Raw genomic sequence first — 18,600 nt, forward strand, 5'->3', positions numbered from 1 at the left:
GTGTTCTTTTTAGAACTCACTGAATTCTCTTAGTGCTGCTAGTCCTGGAGCATGGGTAGCCTCTCAGGGACCACATCCTATTCCCTGAGGAAAATAGACTCCCATTCCACCAGGAGCCATCAATTCCCAATAGCTCCTCAGTGAGGGGTGGGAAGGAGAATTTTTAAAGAGGGTCCTCCAGCCTGTGACACACTGGCACAGTCCCCTTCTCCTTTACCAAGACACAAGCTCAGGCAGCCTTTCTTAGGTGTGCCTATCCAGGTCCCTGGAGTGAGGGTCCTACTGTCTACTCACCCCCAGAGTTCATTCTGGGACTTTATGTGAGGTAATTTTCACATTTGATGGTGATGGTGATTGATGGGTAGCATTTTGGATGAAAGCCAGAAGTGCCAGGAAGCCTGCAATGTGGGGCACTCCTGGCTACAGAGGAAGACTTCCTAGTGTGTGACTGACCATTCATGTAAACGAAAACCCTGACCAGAATCCAGGACTTACACAATGCATGCTCACACGTTTTAACATGTAGTAATCCTAGGAATTATTAGGAATTACTAGGAATTCTAGCATCATGAAGAGAAGAACCATCCCGTGTTTCACTCAGCACTTTGTCAAAAAAGCATGCAACATTTTAGATCACGCTCTTGTGGTTTTTGGAAACACCAGCAAAAGACAGCAGCTCTGTGGCTGTGACATCGGAATTCCATGTGTGACAATGGCAAATATGTATGCCATTAAATCAAAGTAGTATTGTTACTATAAATTGCATTCATGTATCCTCTACGATGTATAGTATTATTTGTGGGTCTCTAGCAAGTGCCAACTTTCAATTCCTGAACAGAAGCCTTGTCTACAAAGACTGACTTATTAGAAAGATAGCGGTACTGAGACACTGGAACACTACGGGTACCGGGGCAAATTACCTTATTTTTGGCTAGCATTACTACTTTAAATAAGCACTCCTTGCTCATGTTTTCTATAAGAACTAACATCCTGTAGTAGTAGAATGAACACCTGTGGAGATTTTGCAACAGGCCACTAACTTCCATCAACACAAAAGCCAAGAAGGTTATCATATAGCATCCATCTGACCTATAGAAAAGTGTCCCCTATCTTGCTGTGACCACCTCCCGGATGCACCCAACCAATGTATTTTAAACTTTGATTTAGGACTTTTTTTAATCTGTAAAACTATAAAACTGATTCCTCGTTGGAATGTGGAATTTGGGGTTACCTTGATCTGAGCTCCTGGGCTATAATCACTTAAGTTTGGTTTGAGAAGAAAGTATCTCCTATTCCCCTTAAGGTCAGAGTTGTTTTCTGGTGTCAACAGCAGGTAGTTAGGCATTTCATGGTAAGAATAAGGTGGTAGTGGTGGTGGTGGTGGTTGCTGTTGTCGTCGTCGTCGTCGTTGTCGTCATCATCATCATCGTCGTCATCGTCATCGTCGTCGTCATCATCATCATCATCATCATCATCATCATCATCATCATCATCATCATTTGCCTTGGTTTTTTAAATCCAGAGTGCCAGGCAAGCAGTGTATTACTAAGCTCCACCTCCAGCCTCAGCTTCCAGAACAGCTGCAATCACGGCCCAGCAGGCCTGCATGACATTACGTCACATTTATTTTTAAAGTGGACCCTGGGTCCTCCAGCCTGTGACGCACTGGCACAGTCCACCTGCTGGCACCTGTAGCTTTACCAAGACACAAGCTCGGACGTTCTTCTCAAGTGGGCCTATCCAGGACCCCAGAAATAATGGTCCTCAGGCGTCAAATCCCACCGCCTGTGACAAAGGGCTTGAGCCCTAGGGGGCAGAGGGGAACCGCAGAGGCCGGGCGGGGCACCCCGAGAGGGAGGGCAATACTCCTAGAGGGGGCGGGCCGGGCCGGTGACGCACTTCCGGTCGCGCCGCGGACCGTGCTGCGCAGGTGAGTGCGGACTCGTTGCGGTTCGCGGTGTCCTGGCGGTCAGCACGCAGGGTCCCTCGCAGCCAGCCTCGCGGCCCACCACGTCTCGGTGCCCACAGCGGTGACGCTTGAGTGGCAACTACCGTCAGGCCCACAGAGCTTAGCAGGTGGCGGATCGGGGAAGCTGTGTCACTTCACAGAGGGTGACTGCGTGAGGGGGCGAAGCGGCTCGAGGTGACATCGCAAGTCCATTGACCCGCTGTGGTCCTGCAGGTGCTTCAGGTGTGTACAGCTTGTCCTGAGCTCCAGACCGGGTGAGGGGCGCGGGGCACCGCAGGGCCACCTCTCAGCTACTGGGGACAGACGGCTTGAGGCCTGGTCTGCTGCATTGATGTCAGGCCCCACACATTCACACATGATTACGACACAGCATGAGTACAGACAGAATGTTTTAGGATTGATATTTCATACCCCGTAGAAGACAGTACGACATTTGGAATGCATGTAGGTCTCTTTGGTTATAGCCTTACCGAAGTCAAAACACTATTTTGACAAGAAGGGAGCTGGGAGGGACAGACAGACACAGAGAAAAAGTTTTAAGAGAAACAAAAGTAACAAATGCTTACCTATGAGCAGCCAGTTAAGAAAGAATCTGGTCCTTACTGCCGCATCCATTAGTATATCCCTTCTTCATCTGATGTCAAGACTCCCATCCTCAGAGGGATGTTTTGAACGTTGTGTTAATCACAGCCTATTTTTAAGTGTATCCATATGCACTGATACATAAACAGTTTAACCTTTCTGTGTTGTTTTTGAGCATCTTCATGTACTAGGTTAATTTCTAAGGAGTGTATAAGCCAGCTGGGTCATATACAGCTCTAAAAACAATATGGGAACTTGTATTTTCAGTGGACGGTTAGGTTGTTTTCAGGCTGATTATGTACCAAAAATAGTACTGATGATTAATGTTTTGTCTCCTATACATGAGAATATTCAAAGGAATACATTTTTTAAGTTTTTAAAAATTCATTGAGAGTTTCATACAAATATAGAATGCATTTGATTCATTTCACCCTTCTCCTGGGCACCCCCTTGGCAGACATTTTTAAAATTAGATGTGAGTATTGCATTTTTCAAACACCTTTGGCATCGAGGTGGACTATAAGTTGACTTGCTGTCTTCAAATTGAATTACATATTCTTCATTGTTGAATATGTTTTTTTAAATACCAAAGGATATTTTAAAGAAAAGATAGGTATTAATCCCATACACAAAACAAAGCAAAGCAAAACTCTTAAAAAAAAAAAAACAAACTCTGTAAAGAATAATAGATCAGGGCATTTAAACATACAGTAACGAACCCAGAGCTTATTAGTAGCAGAGTGTGAGCAGCACCAATATATTTTAAAGTTATTACATCAGAGACAAGAACATGAGAACCTCTGAGCATTCTTGGTCGAGCATTCTGAGCCAGAGGGAAATTTGTGGCCAGATAGTTTTTGATTACCAGATAGGACAATGAAAATAGCTGAAAAACTCCTGTAATTTGAAGAGGTAGAAAAATGTAAAATCCTTTTGTAGTCTAGGTTTTTCCAGCCATAGAACATAGGACAAAGTTTTGTTTTGTTTGTTTGTTTGGTTTTTTTGGGGGGGGGGAATTTAACTGTGAATATAGTCACTTGGACAGAATGAAGGACAAAGATAGCAAAATAGAAAAAAATACATAGACAAATTAAATATAACTGTTCAGTTGAGCAAAGAATGATTTGACAGCTGAGCAAAGAATGATTTGACACCACAACAATTTGTGAGAGTGGGGATGCCATGGGGCTGGATATTTATAGACAGGAGAAGGCATGTGCCTTACTGAAGAGTAATCCCAGTTGGTTTGTGCCTGGTAAGTGCCTTATTTGAACCTAGTTTGATCAAGTTGGCCACTCTGATTGGCTAAGACTTGGTTCTGAAGTTAGGTCTTGAATTTTGTTTGTTTACTGAGACAGGTTGCAATTCTCTACAGGTGAGGGCTCAGGTGTGTGAGTAGGAAAGCTTTTTTAGGCTAATTTAGTTTGCTTTAATAAAGTACTTACAAGGTTGCCTTACCAGGTTTGGCCCTCAACAAGTTCTGTCTTGCAGGGTCTCTGAGGAGCCTTGGAATCTCAAAGATGTCCTTCTAGGGTTAATGGGAAAAGCACTTACCTATCAAATTCTGCCCCCGATGGTCAAGGGTGGCCTCACAGATGCTTTTGTGCCTGCAGTCTGCCGCAGCGGGCATCTCACTCAGAATATGGGAGAAGCCGGACTGCAGGAATGAGGTATATATGGTATAAGTCCTTGGGAAGGTTGGTTACAGCTTTGTAAATCTGGTCTCTGCCTAGGAGAACTGCAGAAAGCCTCCACTTGGCCTGTCTGTGATCCAAAAGTGGCTAGTTCAGGTTGAGAACTGAATGGCAGACTGATACCTCACTTTTGGCCCAGCTTTCTCAAGGTTAGCTTAGGCCATGGAAGCCAGTGAGCCTGCTGAGACCTCCACAAAAACCAGAGGGTTCATTTGTTTGTGTGCATTCCCCCACTCCCACCCCATCCCCCATGGTTGAGACAGGATTCCTGAATGGCTCAAGGTAGCCTTGAACTTTGAATTCAGGACTTGGCCTCCTGAATGCTGGGGTTGTAAGTATGCATTACTATGACTGGGACTCATGAAGATCCTTCTATTGAGCTGTGGTCTTTTGCAGCCCAGGCCTCAAATTCTGATCCTCCTGCCCCAGCTCCCAGGTACTGGGATTATGGGTAAGCACCATCACTCCTGGCAAGCCTGAGAATTCTTGTCACCAAGAATGAGGGAACTGACAGGAGGTAGGGGAGCAGCTGCCACTGTCCATGTGGTGTCTTCCTGCAGCCTGACTCTCAGATCTGTGACGAGGCTGCCGCCTCGCAGGCCTTTTCTTACAGTGTAATTGCAGATAACACGCAGTTGCAGAAAGAGGAATGAGCTAGGTTTGATAATGTTATCTCTCGAACTGAATCCTCCATTCCTGGCCTGTTATTCTTGAAGCTCGGCGTAAGTTTTAGAAATATTTTTATGTGATGCTTGTAAGAATTGAATTGCCACACCACACACAGGCTTCTTGGCAGCCAACGTCAGAACAGAACATCAGCCTCCTGGGAAGAATACCAGGCACTTGAACCAGTGAGGGGGTCACTCGTCTTCTGTGGCAGCTCCTGTTCTGTCTGGAAACCAGCTGCCTGTGCCTCAGATCGAAACTGTGCTCCTGATTGGGGTGCTTTGCCTCATACCCCACCCCCACCCTCTGTTTCTCCTCAGCTCCAGTCTTTCCTTGAGAGGGAGACCAGGTGATGACAGCCATGATCCCATCGGTTTGGCCCCAGGTGAGCTGTTGGTCCCTCATCCCTTCTGTGCAGTTCAGATTGAGAGCTGGTGAGACTTGGAAGGAAAAGCGCTTCTACCTGCCGGATGGATCTCGTGAGAAAGGTGGGCACACAGGTGGCAGAGACTCGGGCAGTGACAAGTGAAGGTGGCAGGACAGTGAACTCAGCAGACGGAGTCACACGAGGGTCTGTATGGCTCTGCACTTGAGCACCCTAGCAGAGGGCTTCTGGAAAGATGTTGCCATGGAAACCACCCATGTGGTACTTTGAGGAGCTGCAGAGTTTGGGATAATTGATAGCTGGGGTGGGAAAAGAAGAGACTGCGGACTAGTAGGAAGGAAGCTCTGCCTCTGGCTAGGAGGGATGAGGGGCTGTGGTAGGAAGTGGGAGCAAGCAAGGGAAAGGCAGCAGACCTGCGAGTCCTTGGTTGGGGGTCTCTGGGGAATCGGGTGGCAGATGAGTTAGATGTCCCTCGGGAGGATGAGGGACACGTGTTTTACCATATGAGGATGGGGGAGTGGAGCTGGGGGCTGAGGTAAACCATAGAGGGGCTAAGACCTGGCAGGGATGCAGTGGGAACTGCAGATGCTTCCAACCGTGTGTCAGTGAGGGAGCAGCCCGTCTAAGGCAGGGTTGTGCAGTAGAATTTGCTCATGGGAATTCTTTTTCTTTCAGCCCAGTGTGAAAGTGACATGCGGTTTCTCTGCTGTAAGAGAAGGAGGATATTCCATAGTTTACTTTCCCGGTGTCTTTTTTCTCCACTTTCTCTTGTTATTAACTTTGTGATCTTCACACGCCCCCTCCCCAAGCCCTTACTTTGCCCTCTACCCCTCACTTAGGGCCTGAGCCATGGAATTGGCCCTAGGGCAGCAAGAACCTGTTGTTTCAGAAGTCGGTGACCTTTGAGGATGTGGCTGTGTACTTCACCCAGACGGAGTGGGATGGTCTGTCCCCTGAACAGAGAGCATTGTACAGGGATGTCATGCTGGAGAATTATAGGAACTTGGCCTCTGTGGGTAAGGCTTCTCCCCCTGGACTCAGACTCTGCCATTTTGTGTTTCTTAGCTCCTGTCTTCCTAAGAAGTGATGGTGGGGATGTGGTAATCCTTTATGCATGGGCTTTTTCTAATCTCCTTACGGAGATTGCCGGAAGAGCAAATCTCAAGCTGTTTGGGGCCAACATAGAACTTTGCTAAGACCCAGGCATGCTTCTGATCAACCCTGAGAAGCTGCTGTGTATCGGATATGGCTTGAAAATTAGGAACCTGCTGTCCTCCAGAGGTGCCTTCAGACTGCCCCACCTCACTATCAAGGCTTTTTAAGAATTTCAGTGAGCTCTGGGTATTTCAGGCTAAGATCAAAATGTGGTATCCCTTTTGGGCAGACTCTGGCTTTCTCCGCATGTGTTCCCTGGCCCACATTCGGACCCTTCTTATTCCTGTCCACTTCCTTTCTGGGGATCTTACCTTCTTCCCTCATGGCTGAGGCAATCTCAGGAGAAGTTAGGAATGTACATGTGGGAGAGTTTTCATTCTCTTCTGTTTCCTTTTCCCAAATCAGGATTTCCACTTCTCAAACCTGCTGTGATCTCACAGCTAGAGGAAGGAGAGGATCTGGAAAGCCTGTCTCAGCTGGCCACTGGAACAGACTCCCAGGGCCTCTGGACTGGTAAGGGAGGCCCACTGCCCAACAACATACGTGTGTGCCGCATTTCCACATTACAGCGATGCGTGTTCCCAGATGCCGAATTCTGTCTCCAACCCCATCATTCTCAAACAAGAGTACGGATTTCGTGATTTGGGGGGTGGAAGTCCTTAACGTTTTTGAGCATTGCCACTAAAAGTGGAGGATATAGCTTTAACAACCTTTTTACACAGGGGCAGAAATACCTAAAGCTACAGGCTTGGCTGTGCTATGATGCCATGTGTTTTTGTGAGGAACTGTTTCTTTCTAGTCACATGACTGAGCAGGTCAGTTATTTGAGGTCTCCAGTGTCCAGTGAATTCATCTCTGAAACCGTGGTAACAATGAAGGGAAACAGTGGTGCCACTCTGGGCGCAAGGCCAGCGTGATAACCTACATCAGGGGTCTAGCTTAGTTAGATTAACATTGTGCATACATAAACGTGCCCCTGTTCCACACATCTTGAGTGTTATATACGTTCAATAATGTGTACGTGATTACTTGCAATACTTAGAGGTGCAGACTGTCAGTAGGTCTTGGGCCAGCCAAGTGTCTGCGTTTGCATTCATACTGTGAGGCCCTTAATCGAAGGTGTTCAGTTCTCATTCTGTACGCCACAGCTAATCTCATTTGTTGGCAAAAAATGAGACAGGCTGTGGGTAGCAGAAGGAGGTGGGCGCATAAGGACTGTGGTAGCAGGAGAACTCTACAGAACAAAACAAAAGGCCTTTTTCATAGCTCAACCCGTGGTTTCTATGAAGTCTTACTTGTAGGACCTTAGATCCTTTATGAAAGAGAAGCTGGAAAATAAGATTTGGGTGGGCAGCTCAGTACTTCAAGAAGTTAAATGGAAGGCATGTTAGTAAAGACGAAGTGGACACTGATACTAACGTGTGCTATACCATAGGGTTTGGAAGGTTGCTAATAAAAATTGGTAAAAGAGTCGTCGTTGATCTCCGTGACACATACAAATGTAAATCAATCTGAAAAATATCTATCCCTAGAAACCAAAGAGAAACGATTCCTACTAATGCAAGAAGGTGCGGGGTGCAGCATAGTGGAAGAGTGTTTTCTTAGAATGCATGAGGGCCTGGGTTGATCTTTACTGTGAAAGGCTGTGCTGGTGAGAGAATACTCACCTGTCAGAGACCCAGTACAGTCAAATGTTATCGAGGTAGCAAGACAGACAGGACTGGTGGAGGGAGGTAAATTGGTAGCCTTTCTACAAGAAAAGTTGCTGCCTGGTAACCTGCATACCAGCTTCTATAGCTGAGGATGCGTAAGTAATGAGGCTCTTCTCAGAGATGCCTTGATGCACTTGAGCACCAAGTCAGTGGAAACAATCTGTTTTCTGTATAATGAGAATGGCTAAGTTCAGGTACCCCTGCGGGCTGGAAGAGTATTTAGAGATTAAGCTATTTTTGCAGTCTTTAAAAAATATTAGAAAATGTTTATCACTAAAGGAAGGAAAAAATCTAGTTTTGAAAAAGTAAAAAGAAAAAGGTGTTTAAAAGATTAGCATATGTTCATTTCAGGCACCCGGTAGCTCACGTTTTGGAAAGGAGAACTGAATTGCTAAGTTTCTGGTAACTGTGGATGTCTTCTGAACTGTTGGAACAGAGCATAGCTTGAGTGGTTTATAAACAACATAGTCTGCATCTTTCATATGCCTTAGTTTGGGCTGCTATAACAGTACCTTGGATGGCTTTTAAGAACATAAATTTATTCTTCCAGTTTTGGAGGTTGGAAGTCCAAGGTGAAGGTGCAGATGGACTGAGTGCTCGACCAGGACCTGTTTGCAGATGAATAGACAGCTATTTGTCCTCTTGCTAAGCCCTCATAAGGAGAAGGGGAAAGAACTTTACCAGATCTCTTAACACATTAAGTTCGTCATAAGCATTCTGCCAGAGTTCTCCCTCCTAATAGTGAGTGGTGGGGATGGACAGCAACAAACGTTGGATCTAGAGCAACATTATTTTTAACTTTGAAAAGGCTCATGTTGTTTTAAATCCTTTCTAGAGGAGCCCAGGTTACTTGTGTTGTTGAGAATAATTTTAGTGAAGTAGTAAGGCACGTTCCTTTTTTTTTTCTTTTTATTTGTTCTTATACAATACATCCCAATTGTAGCTTCCCCTTCCTCCACTCCTCCCAGCTCCTCCCCCAGATCCACTGTTCCCTTGTTCCTCTTCAGAAGAGAGCAGGCCTCCCAGTGATAGTGAGTGAACATGGTGTAGCAAGATGCACTAACAGTAAACACAAACCCTCACATCAAGGCTGGATGAGGCAACCCAGTAGGAGGAAAAGGGTCCTAAGAGCAAGCAATAGAATTAGAGACCCCTATTCCCACTGTTAGGAGTCCCACAAAATCCCCAAGCTAAAAGACCATAGCATGTATGCAGAGGACCCAGTGCAGACCCATGCAGGCTCTGTGATTGCCACTTTAGTCTCTGAGCCCCTAGGAGCCATGCTTAGTTGATTCTGTGGGCTGTGTTCTTCTGGTGTCCCCACCATTCTGGTTCCTATAATCCTCCCTCTTTTGCTGGGTCCCCCAACCCCCAGCTCTGCCTAATATTTGGCTATGGGTCTCTGCATCTGCCAGAGTAAGCCTCTGTGATGCCAATGGGGCTAGGCAACACCTATGAGTATAGCAGAATATTATTAGAAATTACTTCGTTGACTTTTTTTTTTCCTCAGTCATGTTTGGTTCTACCCTAAGTCTCTGAGCCATCCAACTTCCAGTTCCTGGCCATCCTGGAACTGTAGTGTTGGGTATGGGCTCCGTTTTGAGGCTTGGGCCTCAACTTAGACCAGTCATTGGTTGGCCACTCCCACAACTCTGAGCCACCACTGCCCCAGTACATCTTACAGGCAGGATAGGTGTGGGTTGAAGGTTTTGTGGCTGGATTGGTGTCCCCGTCCCTCCGTTGGAAACCTTTTCTGGTTACAGATGGTGGAAGGGCATGTTTTATGTGGTCAGGAGGAAATGAGAGATGGAAAAATAAAGGATGCTTTTGGGGGAGGGATTTGAGAAGTGGAGAGGTCAGGTCTGTAAAATTATGATTATAAAAGAATGTTTAGAGATGATCAGTTTTTAGGATCGATGGAAATAAATTTTGTACAACAGTTATTTTAGAGGAGATAGGAAGAGGTGTGGTCGGGTGGGCTTTAACAGAGCTTTTCAAGAAGGCTGAAGTTGGGGCTGGGGATTTAGCTCAGTGGTAGAGCGCTTACCTTGGAAACGCAAGGCCCTGGGTTCGGTCCCCAGCTCCGAAAAAAAGAACCAAAGAAAAAAAAAAAAAAAAAAAAAAAAAAAGAAGGCTGAAGTTAAGCTCTAGGGAAACAAGCCCAGTTCTTCTGTTTCCTCTGCTGATGTCTGTCAGACCCAGGCCTGCAGCATGTCCTTAGACCCTCTACCTTTCCTTTGTTAATCATTTCCTGCTTTTATAAGGAGCTGGATCCCTCAGGACAACCAAGAGGGAACTGTAGAGTGTAGGAAAGTGTGAGATAATGGGAAAGACTGATCTGATGGACAAGACCATGAGTTTTCTTCCCCACTGCCACATTTGTTTAACCTTTGTTACTGCTGTTACCTTGCAGGGCCCTTGCCCTGCGAGAGTATGAATGGGGGTCGGTGGGGTGAGGTGGTCTCATAGCTGTTCTTACTCAGAAGTTTTCTGACACAGATATACATGTTCTTGTCCACTCTTCTCATTCTTCACAGTTGGAATCTCCTTTGGTTTCTATTTCTTATTTATTTTTTTTTTTTACTTTAAAGTATATCTTGGTCATCTTCTCATGGTCTACATACCTGGATCTATTTCCTTTCTTTACCAATGACAATTACACCTTATGGATGAACCTTTGGTTATTTGACCTAGCCTAGTGATTTATAGAGCCTTTTAGAGCATGGCATGTTGACATACACATGTAATTCTACCCCTTATGAAGTAGGTACAGGAGAATCAGTAGTTCAAAGCCAGCCTAGGCAACATATTGAGACTATATGTAAAAAATAGCTTTCTAATTATTATATTCTCTTCCAACATGATTATATGACATATTTTATTATTTTTTACTTCTTTTGGTAGAATGTACTGCTATCCAGACTGGCATTAATTTGACAAAAGACGTGTATGAAGAGAAAAAGAATACATTATTTGAACTTCAGAAGGACTTTTCTCAGGAAACACACTTTTCAAAAACTTATATTGTTGGCCAACAGCAGGAAACGCAGTCAGCAGGAAGTGAGAGGGAGAGTGTCAGCGCCTCCAATGGAAGAGCTAAGACAAGCCCCGTGGAAGGGCATTTACCTAGTCCCATGCCACACTTGTCTCAGGACCATGCCAGCTCTGCTGGAGAGCAGTACTCTGACACCAAACTTACTAAGAATGAGAAAATTACTGCACAGGAAACACCTTTGAAACACAAAGAATTAGCAGAGGCTTCTCAGGGTAGCTCTCAAGTTAATCAGCTTCCAGAAAGCTGTGATGTGGAGAAGCCCTATCAGTGTACAGAATGTGGCAAAGCCTTCAGTGTTAAAGCCAAGTTTGTTTGGCATCAAAGACTTCATAATGGAGAGAAACCTTTCAAATGTGTGGAGTGTGGGAAATGCTTTAGCTACAGTTCACACTATATCACACATCAGACAATCCACAGTGGAGAAAAGCCGTACCAGTGTAAGGTGTGTGGCAAAGCCTTCAGTGTTAACGGAAGTCTCGTTAGACATCAGAGGATACACACAGGAGAGAAGCCCTATCAGTGCAAGGAGTGTGGGACTGGCTTCGGTTGTAGTTCTGCATACATTACTCACCAGAGAACCCACACTGGGGAGAAACCTTACGAGTGCAGTGACTGTGGGAAAGCTTTCAATGTTAACGCCAAATTGATTCAGCATCAAAGAATCCATACTGGAGAGAAGCCTTATGAATGTGATGTGTGCGGAAAGGGCTTCAGGTGCAGCACCCAGCTTAGGCAGCATCAGAGTATACACACTGGAGAGAAGCCGCATCGCTGTAGTGAGTGTGGGAAAGGCTTCACTAAAAATGCAAAGCTCATTCAACACCAAAGAGTGCACACGGGTGAGAAACCCTATGCGTGCAGTGACTGTGGAAAGACTTTTAGTGCCAAAGGGAAGTTAATCCAGCACCAGAGAATCCACACAGGTGAGAGACCTTATGAATGTAGTGAGTGTGGGAAATCCTTTAGGTGTAACTCCCAGCTTCGGCAGCATCTGAGAATCCATACTGGGGAGAAGCCATATAAATGCAATGAGTGTGGAAAGGCCTTCAACGTTAATGCAAAGCTAATGCAGCACCGGAGAACTCACACTGGGGAGAAGCCGTTTGAATGCAATGAATGTGGGAAGTGCTTTACATCTAAAAGGAACCTGCTTGATCACCAGCGAACCCATACTGGAGAGAAGCCATATCAGTGTAAGGAGTGTGGGAAAGCTTTCAGTATCAATGCGAAGTTAACTAGACATCAGCAAATACACACCAGGGAGAAACCTTTCAAGTGTATGGAATGTGAGAAAGCATTCAGCTGTAGTTCTGACTATATTGTGCATCAGAGAATCCATACTGGAGAGAAACCCTTTCAGTGCAGCGAGTGTGGTAAAGCCTTCCATGTCAATGCTCATTTAATTAGACACCAGAGAAGCCATACTGGGGAAAAGCCTTTCCGATGCATGGAGTGTGGCAAGGGCTTCAGCCTTAGTTCTGATTGTATTATACATCAGACTGTCCATACTTGGAAGAAACCCTATGCATGTAACATATGTGGGAAAACTTTCAGGTTTAGCTTCCAACTTAGTCAGCACCAAGATGTTCACAATGAAGACAAATCCTAATGAAGACAAAAACAAAACTAAACAAGCAAGCAAAACCCTAAAACCAGACCTATGTTTAATAAGAAGGGGATCATGGCTCATCAATTATTACTTGGAGGAAAACCATTAGAAGGAAATGAATATGGCAGTCTTCACTCGAAAACAATTTTTCTCTTATTTTTAATCAAGATGAGCAGCTGGAAAGATATCTAAAATACTTTTTTTTAAATGAATTTTTGTTTTGTGTTTCAAGATAGCGTTTCTCTGTGCAGCTCTGGCTATCCTGGAACTCGCTGTGTAGACTGGTCAGGCCTCCAACTGAGATTCACCAGCCTCTGCCTCCCGAGTACTGGTGTTAAAGGTGCGCCTCAGCACTGCCCAAATAATAACTTGATTTATCCAGTATTAGTCAGGGAATATAATGAAGGGAAACATCCTATTCCCAGCAGCCTGAATCTATTTATCCACTTGATTTATCCAGTAACCAGTCAGGAAATATAATGAAGGGAAACATCCTATTCCCAGCAGCACCATGAAAAGTAGATTTTCTAGGAAAATTTTCTGGGGCTGAAGAAAATTAAGGATTCTCAACTGAGGGAGACTAAAGAAAACAAATACAAGAAGGAGGAGAGAAATTAATGTATTTCTGCTTCGTTTTGACAACAAGAATGCATTACACATCCTTTAAAATGGGGGAAAGTAAACATTAAAAAATTGTTAGAAGAAGCCTTTAAAAACATCAGATCCAAAATAGAGATGAACACTAAAGAGAGTGTTGGCAAATGACCACTCTAAACCCGTGTGTTTTGTTGTAAATACTTCCAAATAAGTTTGAGTTGTAAAGCACAGACACACACACACACACACACACACACTCAAATGGAATGACCTTTGTAAAATTTGTGATATAGTGTAATATCTAGTACTCAGATTTTAACAAAAGATAAAAATCAACAGTGACATTAACAGTCAGTGCTTTCGGATCACCAGTGTTCTAAAGAAGTGTCCCTTCTCAGTACCCCAAGGGGTAGAAATTAGTGAAGACTTGCATGTCACATTGAGTATATGATATGCATTACCCCTCCCCCAATACTCTGCAGCCCTCAGTGATTGTAGGTGCTGTATTTGCTACAGATGCCTGCCATACAAGCACAAATTATATTAACAAAATAGCATGTTAGAGTTCCTATTTTGTAGTGACTGAACTCAGCAAACATGACTATGCCCTGAAGAAAGGTATCTGCATTGACTTCGATGCTTTGTGATAATTGGGCTCCATGAAAATGTTGGAATTCTTAAGATACTTTTTGAAATCTCTTTCCCCCTTTTAAAACAAAAACCAAAACAAAACACTGTAAGCCATTAATAAGATCACTTGAGCTGCCAAAAAGCTGACAACCAGCAGTTATTTCTCTGTTGTCAACTGGTAATGGGTAAGAAAGGAAAAGGTTTCCTACTTAACAACACCTCTAGTACCAAACATTCAGGTTTCCACACCAATTTAGTTGTTTGCAGACACCAACTGGATGTCCTCCAATTTCTATCAATTTTGCCATAATAAACATCCTACTGGTGAAGTGGGCTCAGTCTGAGAAGACTGCCAGTCTCCTCCCCCTATATTCAGACACTAATGATGAGTCCTACATTACTGATTTGGTTACAAATTGAACCCTCTGGGTTCAGTAATTTTCTATGGTAACTCACCAAACTTAAAGAGACAATTTAAAGTTACCATTTACTCTAAATTATATCGTGAATGTCACAGGAGCAGCCAGATGAAGAGATGAACAAGATCCAAAGGGTTCCCCATGTGAAGGTGTGTTTGTCCCCAGAGTCGAGTGCTTCACCTGTTGAGCCTTGCTGTTTAGTGTTTGTATGAAGATTACAGTGCGTGCCCATGACTGATGAAGGCCTTGGCTGTTAGATAGGTTTCCCCTTCCAGAAGTCAGCAGGGGTTGTTAAAAGTTCCAACTCTCTTAGCACATAGTTGGCTCCTTTGACAACTAGCCCCAATCCTGGAGCTAGCAAGGAGTCTAGCGACAAGTCGCTTTAGCATAAACAGATGACGGCAAGAGACCTTAGGAGTAACAAAAGGTTTTAGGTTTTCTTTGTGTGTGTGGTGCTGGAAACTGGAGAGAGACCAAACATGCTTAAGTCACAGGCAAAAACCCATTTACTTGGTTCAAATCCCCTTAAGTCTGGGGAATTTTGGGTTTGTTTGTCTTTAGTTCAGTAGTAAATAGGATAAAATGAAAACCCAGCTCTGGGGAAGCCATTAGCTCTAGGAGCAAAGATGAACCCTGGGCAGTGTAGACTATTAGTGCTTTTCCATATAGCAGTTCTTTCCAAAATGTCTTCATTTAAGAGTTGTGTAATGGCTAGTGACATGGCTCACAGGTAAAGGCTAAACTCGACCCAAGTTTCAATCTCTAGAGCCCACATGATGGGAAGGACAGATTGACACACAGTTGTCCTCTGGCCTCTGTGCATGCATGAAAATAATAATGTCATTTAAAAAAAACCTAAAATACCTATACTGAAATTAAGCATATTGATCATCTTGAAGTGTGCAATTCATCTATTCAAATAAATCTAATAATCTGCTGAATTGCTGAGACTTGCTTTCTATAATGAGACTATATGCTATCATGATCATTTTTATTTTGAGACTACAGTTAGCCTGAGGAAGTAGCTGGGTTTAAATATCGGAGGGTTGGGGTTGGGGAATCAAGTTCTAGTGTGATAGTTGCTCCTTAATCTAGACATAGGGTTATAAGAAAATAAAGGTGACATTCAAAATAGACTGAGGTGAAATGGTTTGGCTTATTTTTTATGTTTTTAGGTACAAATGCAGATCTGACTTCACTGAGCTGAGATAGAATATAGCCTAGCAGGTTTTGGGTACTCAGGAACAGTTCTTTATAGGGAAGAGAGCAGTGGGAAAAGCAATACCCAGATGTCTATGATCTTGGATTTTTAATGAGGAAGCTTAGCCCTAGCATTTCTTGTTCACACAGCACAAGAAGCATGAACTTTATAAAATTACCCTGGGGAAGAACTGACAGTCTATGCAACATCTACTGTGCAGGTTGCATATGTCTCAGACAAAGTCTATGTTGGCAGTGATGTAGAAAGAAAAGCCACGTTAATAAGTATACTAGGACACCTGCCATGTTTGTATAGCACGAAGTGAGGGCAGACAGCATTCCTAACACATTCCCTTGTTTGGGTGTGGATCTTTCCAAAGGAATTCATATTACATTCTTAGTTACTGTTCTATTGCTGTGAAGTGACACCATAAGCAAGGCAACTCATATTATTTACTCTCTTTAGCATTTAATTGAGGGCTTAATTACAGTTTTAGATGGTTAGTTATGGTGGGGAATGTGGCAGCATATAGGCAGGCATGGTGCTAGACAAGTAACTGAGAGCTTTGTGTCCTGATTGAGACACTGGGCCTGGAATGGGCTTCTGAAACCTCAAAGCTCCCACTCCTTGCAGTGTCACACTTCCTCCAACAAGGTCACATCTAATCTTTCTCACATGGTTCACCCAACTGGAGACTAAGCATGCATATATGGGGGTCTTTTCATTCAAATGACTAAACCCGATGTTAAGAAATTGTGTGGCCTGTGTCATTGGTAGCTTACTTAAACAGAGTAGGGAGGTCAGGAGCAAAACAGCCTGGTGCTACAAATTTGGACAATGAGCAGAATGTGCAGTCACTGGAGTGGAGCAGGTGTGTGAATCCACATGTGACCCCTGCTTGGGGTCGGGGTGTACCAAATACTACTGTGAAGAGTTCCAGAGACTCTAGGAGTGTCTCGAGGATTTCTCTTCCTGCCAGCTACTGGAGAAACCTGAGGGTCTTGAGAAATGTCCCTTGTGCCTTGCTGGACAGGCATCTGGACAGGATAGAGTCTAAGTTCCCTTGGCCTCTTATGGCCCAGAGCCCAGCTTAGGAGAGGAAACCCAATCTGTTTCTTAGCCACATTGCTTTCAGACAGAGAACTTCAGACCCCATCCCCTACCCCCAGACAATTCTTTATGTCACCCCCAACAATTTCTCTACAATATTGAATATCCCAGCTCTAAGCCTTGTCCATGGTCCCTAGTCAAGACTCTCTCTTCTGCCCCAGCCCTGTTTGATTATCTACCACATATCTTGACCCCAGGCTCAAGCCAGATGGTAGCTTCCCCCCACTCATACAGCAACCAAAGAATCTCCCCTCTGGAGGAGCCATAGTTCATCATTGTTACACTGACCCCGGATGAGTTGTCCGTTCTTTGGGAGGCCACTAATAGTTCATGACTGGCCTCTAACAGAATCACCTGGATTCTCCAATGTGGACTGGACAAATAGGGGCTGTGGGAGGATCATCTGTCCCCAGCACTGAGGGCCTTCCCTGGATTCCTGGCCCTGTGACTTATTTGGATGTTGCTTTGCTCTCTTGCGTCCCAGGGCCTCTTCTGCACCATGTCCAAATAGGTGAGAGCTAGAGGATATGTTCTAAATGAGTCCCCAGCCACTGGGATCCCAGCACAACTCAGGCAATTTACCAGTCTTTATATGTCCCCACTAAGGACGGTATGGGGCTGTAGCAGAAAAGTTGTAAGGGAGTCAATCCAAGGAAAGGTAATAAAGATACCTCCTAGCACACAGGAAACAATACCTTTTACATCCCATAGTGTGATTTGAGCCCTGTCTGATGGTGGCAAAGATAGGAACTGCATTGGTTTCTTATTTGTAAGATAATTTCTCAGAACCACTGTTAGCATCTTTTTAATTCTGGAGTAGGCACGTAGACAAATATTCTGACAGAAGCAAGGAGTAGGGGCGATTCAGCAGAAAGACATGGTTGTAGGAGCATAAACACCAGTAAACACCATTACTCAGCTGTAAGGGAAGATCAAAGGCTGTTCTAGATAGCAGGTTGGTGGTTGTCACCAGGGGCTGCCATCATGTAGGCATTGTCTAAACTGGGCAGACTATGTGGAACCACTCTCCATGTTAGCTTCAAGTGTGTAGGACTGTGAAAAGATTGAGTTCCAACTGGTTCTAGACAGTTGTAGAATTTATCCCCCAAGAGAGTCAGAGGACAATTAGGGAAAAACTTAAAAAAAAACCCACAAAAGCATTGTTTGACCTATATCTTAACTTTTGGACATCTAATTTCTTTGTACACAGCTGAGGTTAGAGAAGTGTCTCCCTGTCTTCAGGCTCTCATTTTAACATGTGCAAAATGGGGTGGTGGTAGGATCTACTTCCCAAGTGTGGAGTGAAGACCGATTATCTGTTATGCCAGTTGTGCATGCACACAGATGTGTATGTACACACACATACGTGTGCACTCGTGCAAAGTCAAGCATCCAAGTCTCTCCTAATGATATAGAGGTGTGCATACAAACTCTGCCATCGACAATGTCCTCCTCAGATCCCTCTCCCACAGACTCTCAGAGGCATACATTAATGCACCCATAAAACACATCATAGCCCCAAAGCAAGCCTATTCTGCTCTTAGAACTTCAGTCATCAGTATTGGCCAGGAGTACAGCACTGAGCACTTCAAAGAAGCCATCCTTGTAAGCTGGTGACATGTGTAGGACCTCAGTGGACCCCAGAGATCCTATTGCATAAATTGACCCTTTCCTGGGGCTTCTGGGAGCTAAGCATAGATAGAGGTAAGTCTTACCCCCTCTTGGAGAGAGAAAGGAGAAAAACCCATTCCTTCTCTTGGCTACATGTGGTGCTGTCTAAGTAGTTTCAAACCATAATGTACGGGACCCAGAGAAG

The 18,600-nt window shown here is 44.4% G+C and overlaps 1 protein-coding gene across 24 annotated transcripts; it reads left to right on the forward strand.

The window, feature by feature from the left end:
* The first annotated feature begins 1,897 nt into the window (after nt 1-1,897).
* Zfp612 (zinc finger protein 612) lies at nt 1,898-15,414 on the forward strand. Of its 24 annotated transcripts, none has more exons than XM_087594644.1 (6): nt 1,898-1,930; nt 4,030-4,221; nt 5,232-5,296; nt 6,136-6,312; nt 6,857-6,964; nt 11,068-15,414. In XM_087594644.1, the coding sequence occupies exons 4-6, from the start codon at nt 6,279-6,281 to the stop codon at nt 12,825-12,827; spliced, it is 1,902 nt and encodes a 633-aa protein (XP_087450770.1). In that variant the 5' UTR covers nt 1,898-1,930; nt 4,030-4,221; nt 5,232-5,296; nt 6,136-6,278; the 3' UTR covers nt 12,828-15,414.
* The last annotated feature ends 3,186 nt before the right edge of the window (nt 15,415-18,600 follow it).

The sequence above is a fragment of the Rattus norvegicus genome, chromosome 19 (assembly GCF_021556685.1).
Source record: "Rattus norvegicus strain SHRSP/BbbUtx chromosome 19, alternate assembly SHRSP_T2T, whole genome shotgun sequence".
In the NCBI taxonomy this organism is placed as follows: domain Eukaryota; kingdom Metazoa; phylum Chordata; class Mammalia; order Rodentia; family Muridae; genus Rattus; species Rattus norvegicus.

Excerpts from the sequence above, each read along its gene's own strand:
- Zfp612 (XM_087594633.1), top strand. The coding sequence starts at position 5,264 with ATGACAGCCATGATCCCATCGGTTTGGCCCCAG. Across the intron at positions 6,313-6,856 it reads TAGGAACTTGGCCTCTGTGG|GATTTCCACTTCTCAAACCT; the intron begins GTAAGGCTTCTC and ends TTCCCAAATCAG. Across the intron at positions 6,965-11,067 it reads CTCCCAGGGCCTCTGGACTG|AATGTACTGCTATCCAGACT; the intron begins GTAAGGGAGGCC and ends TTCTTTTGGTAG.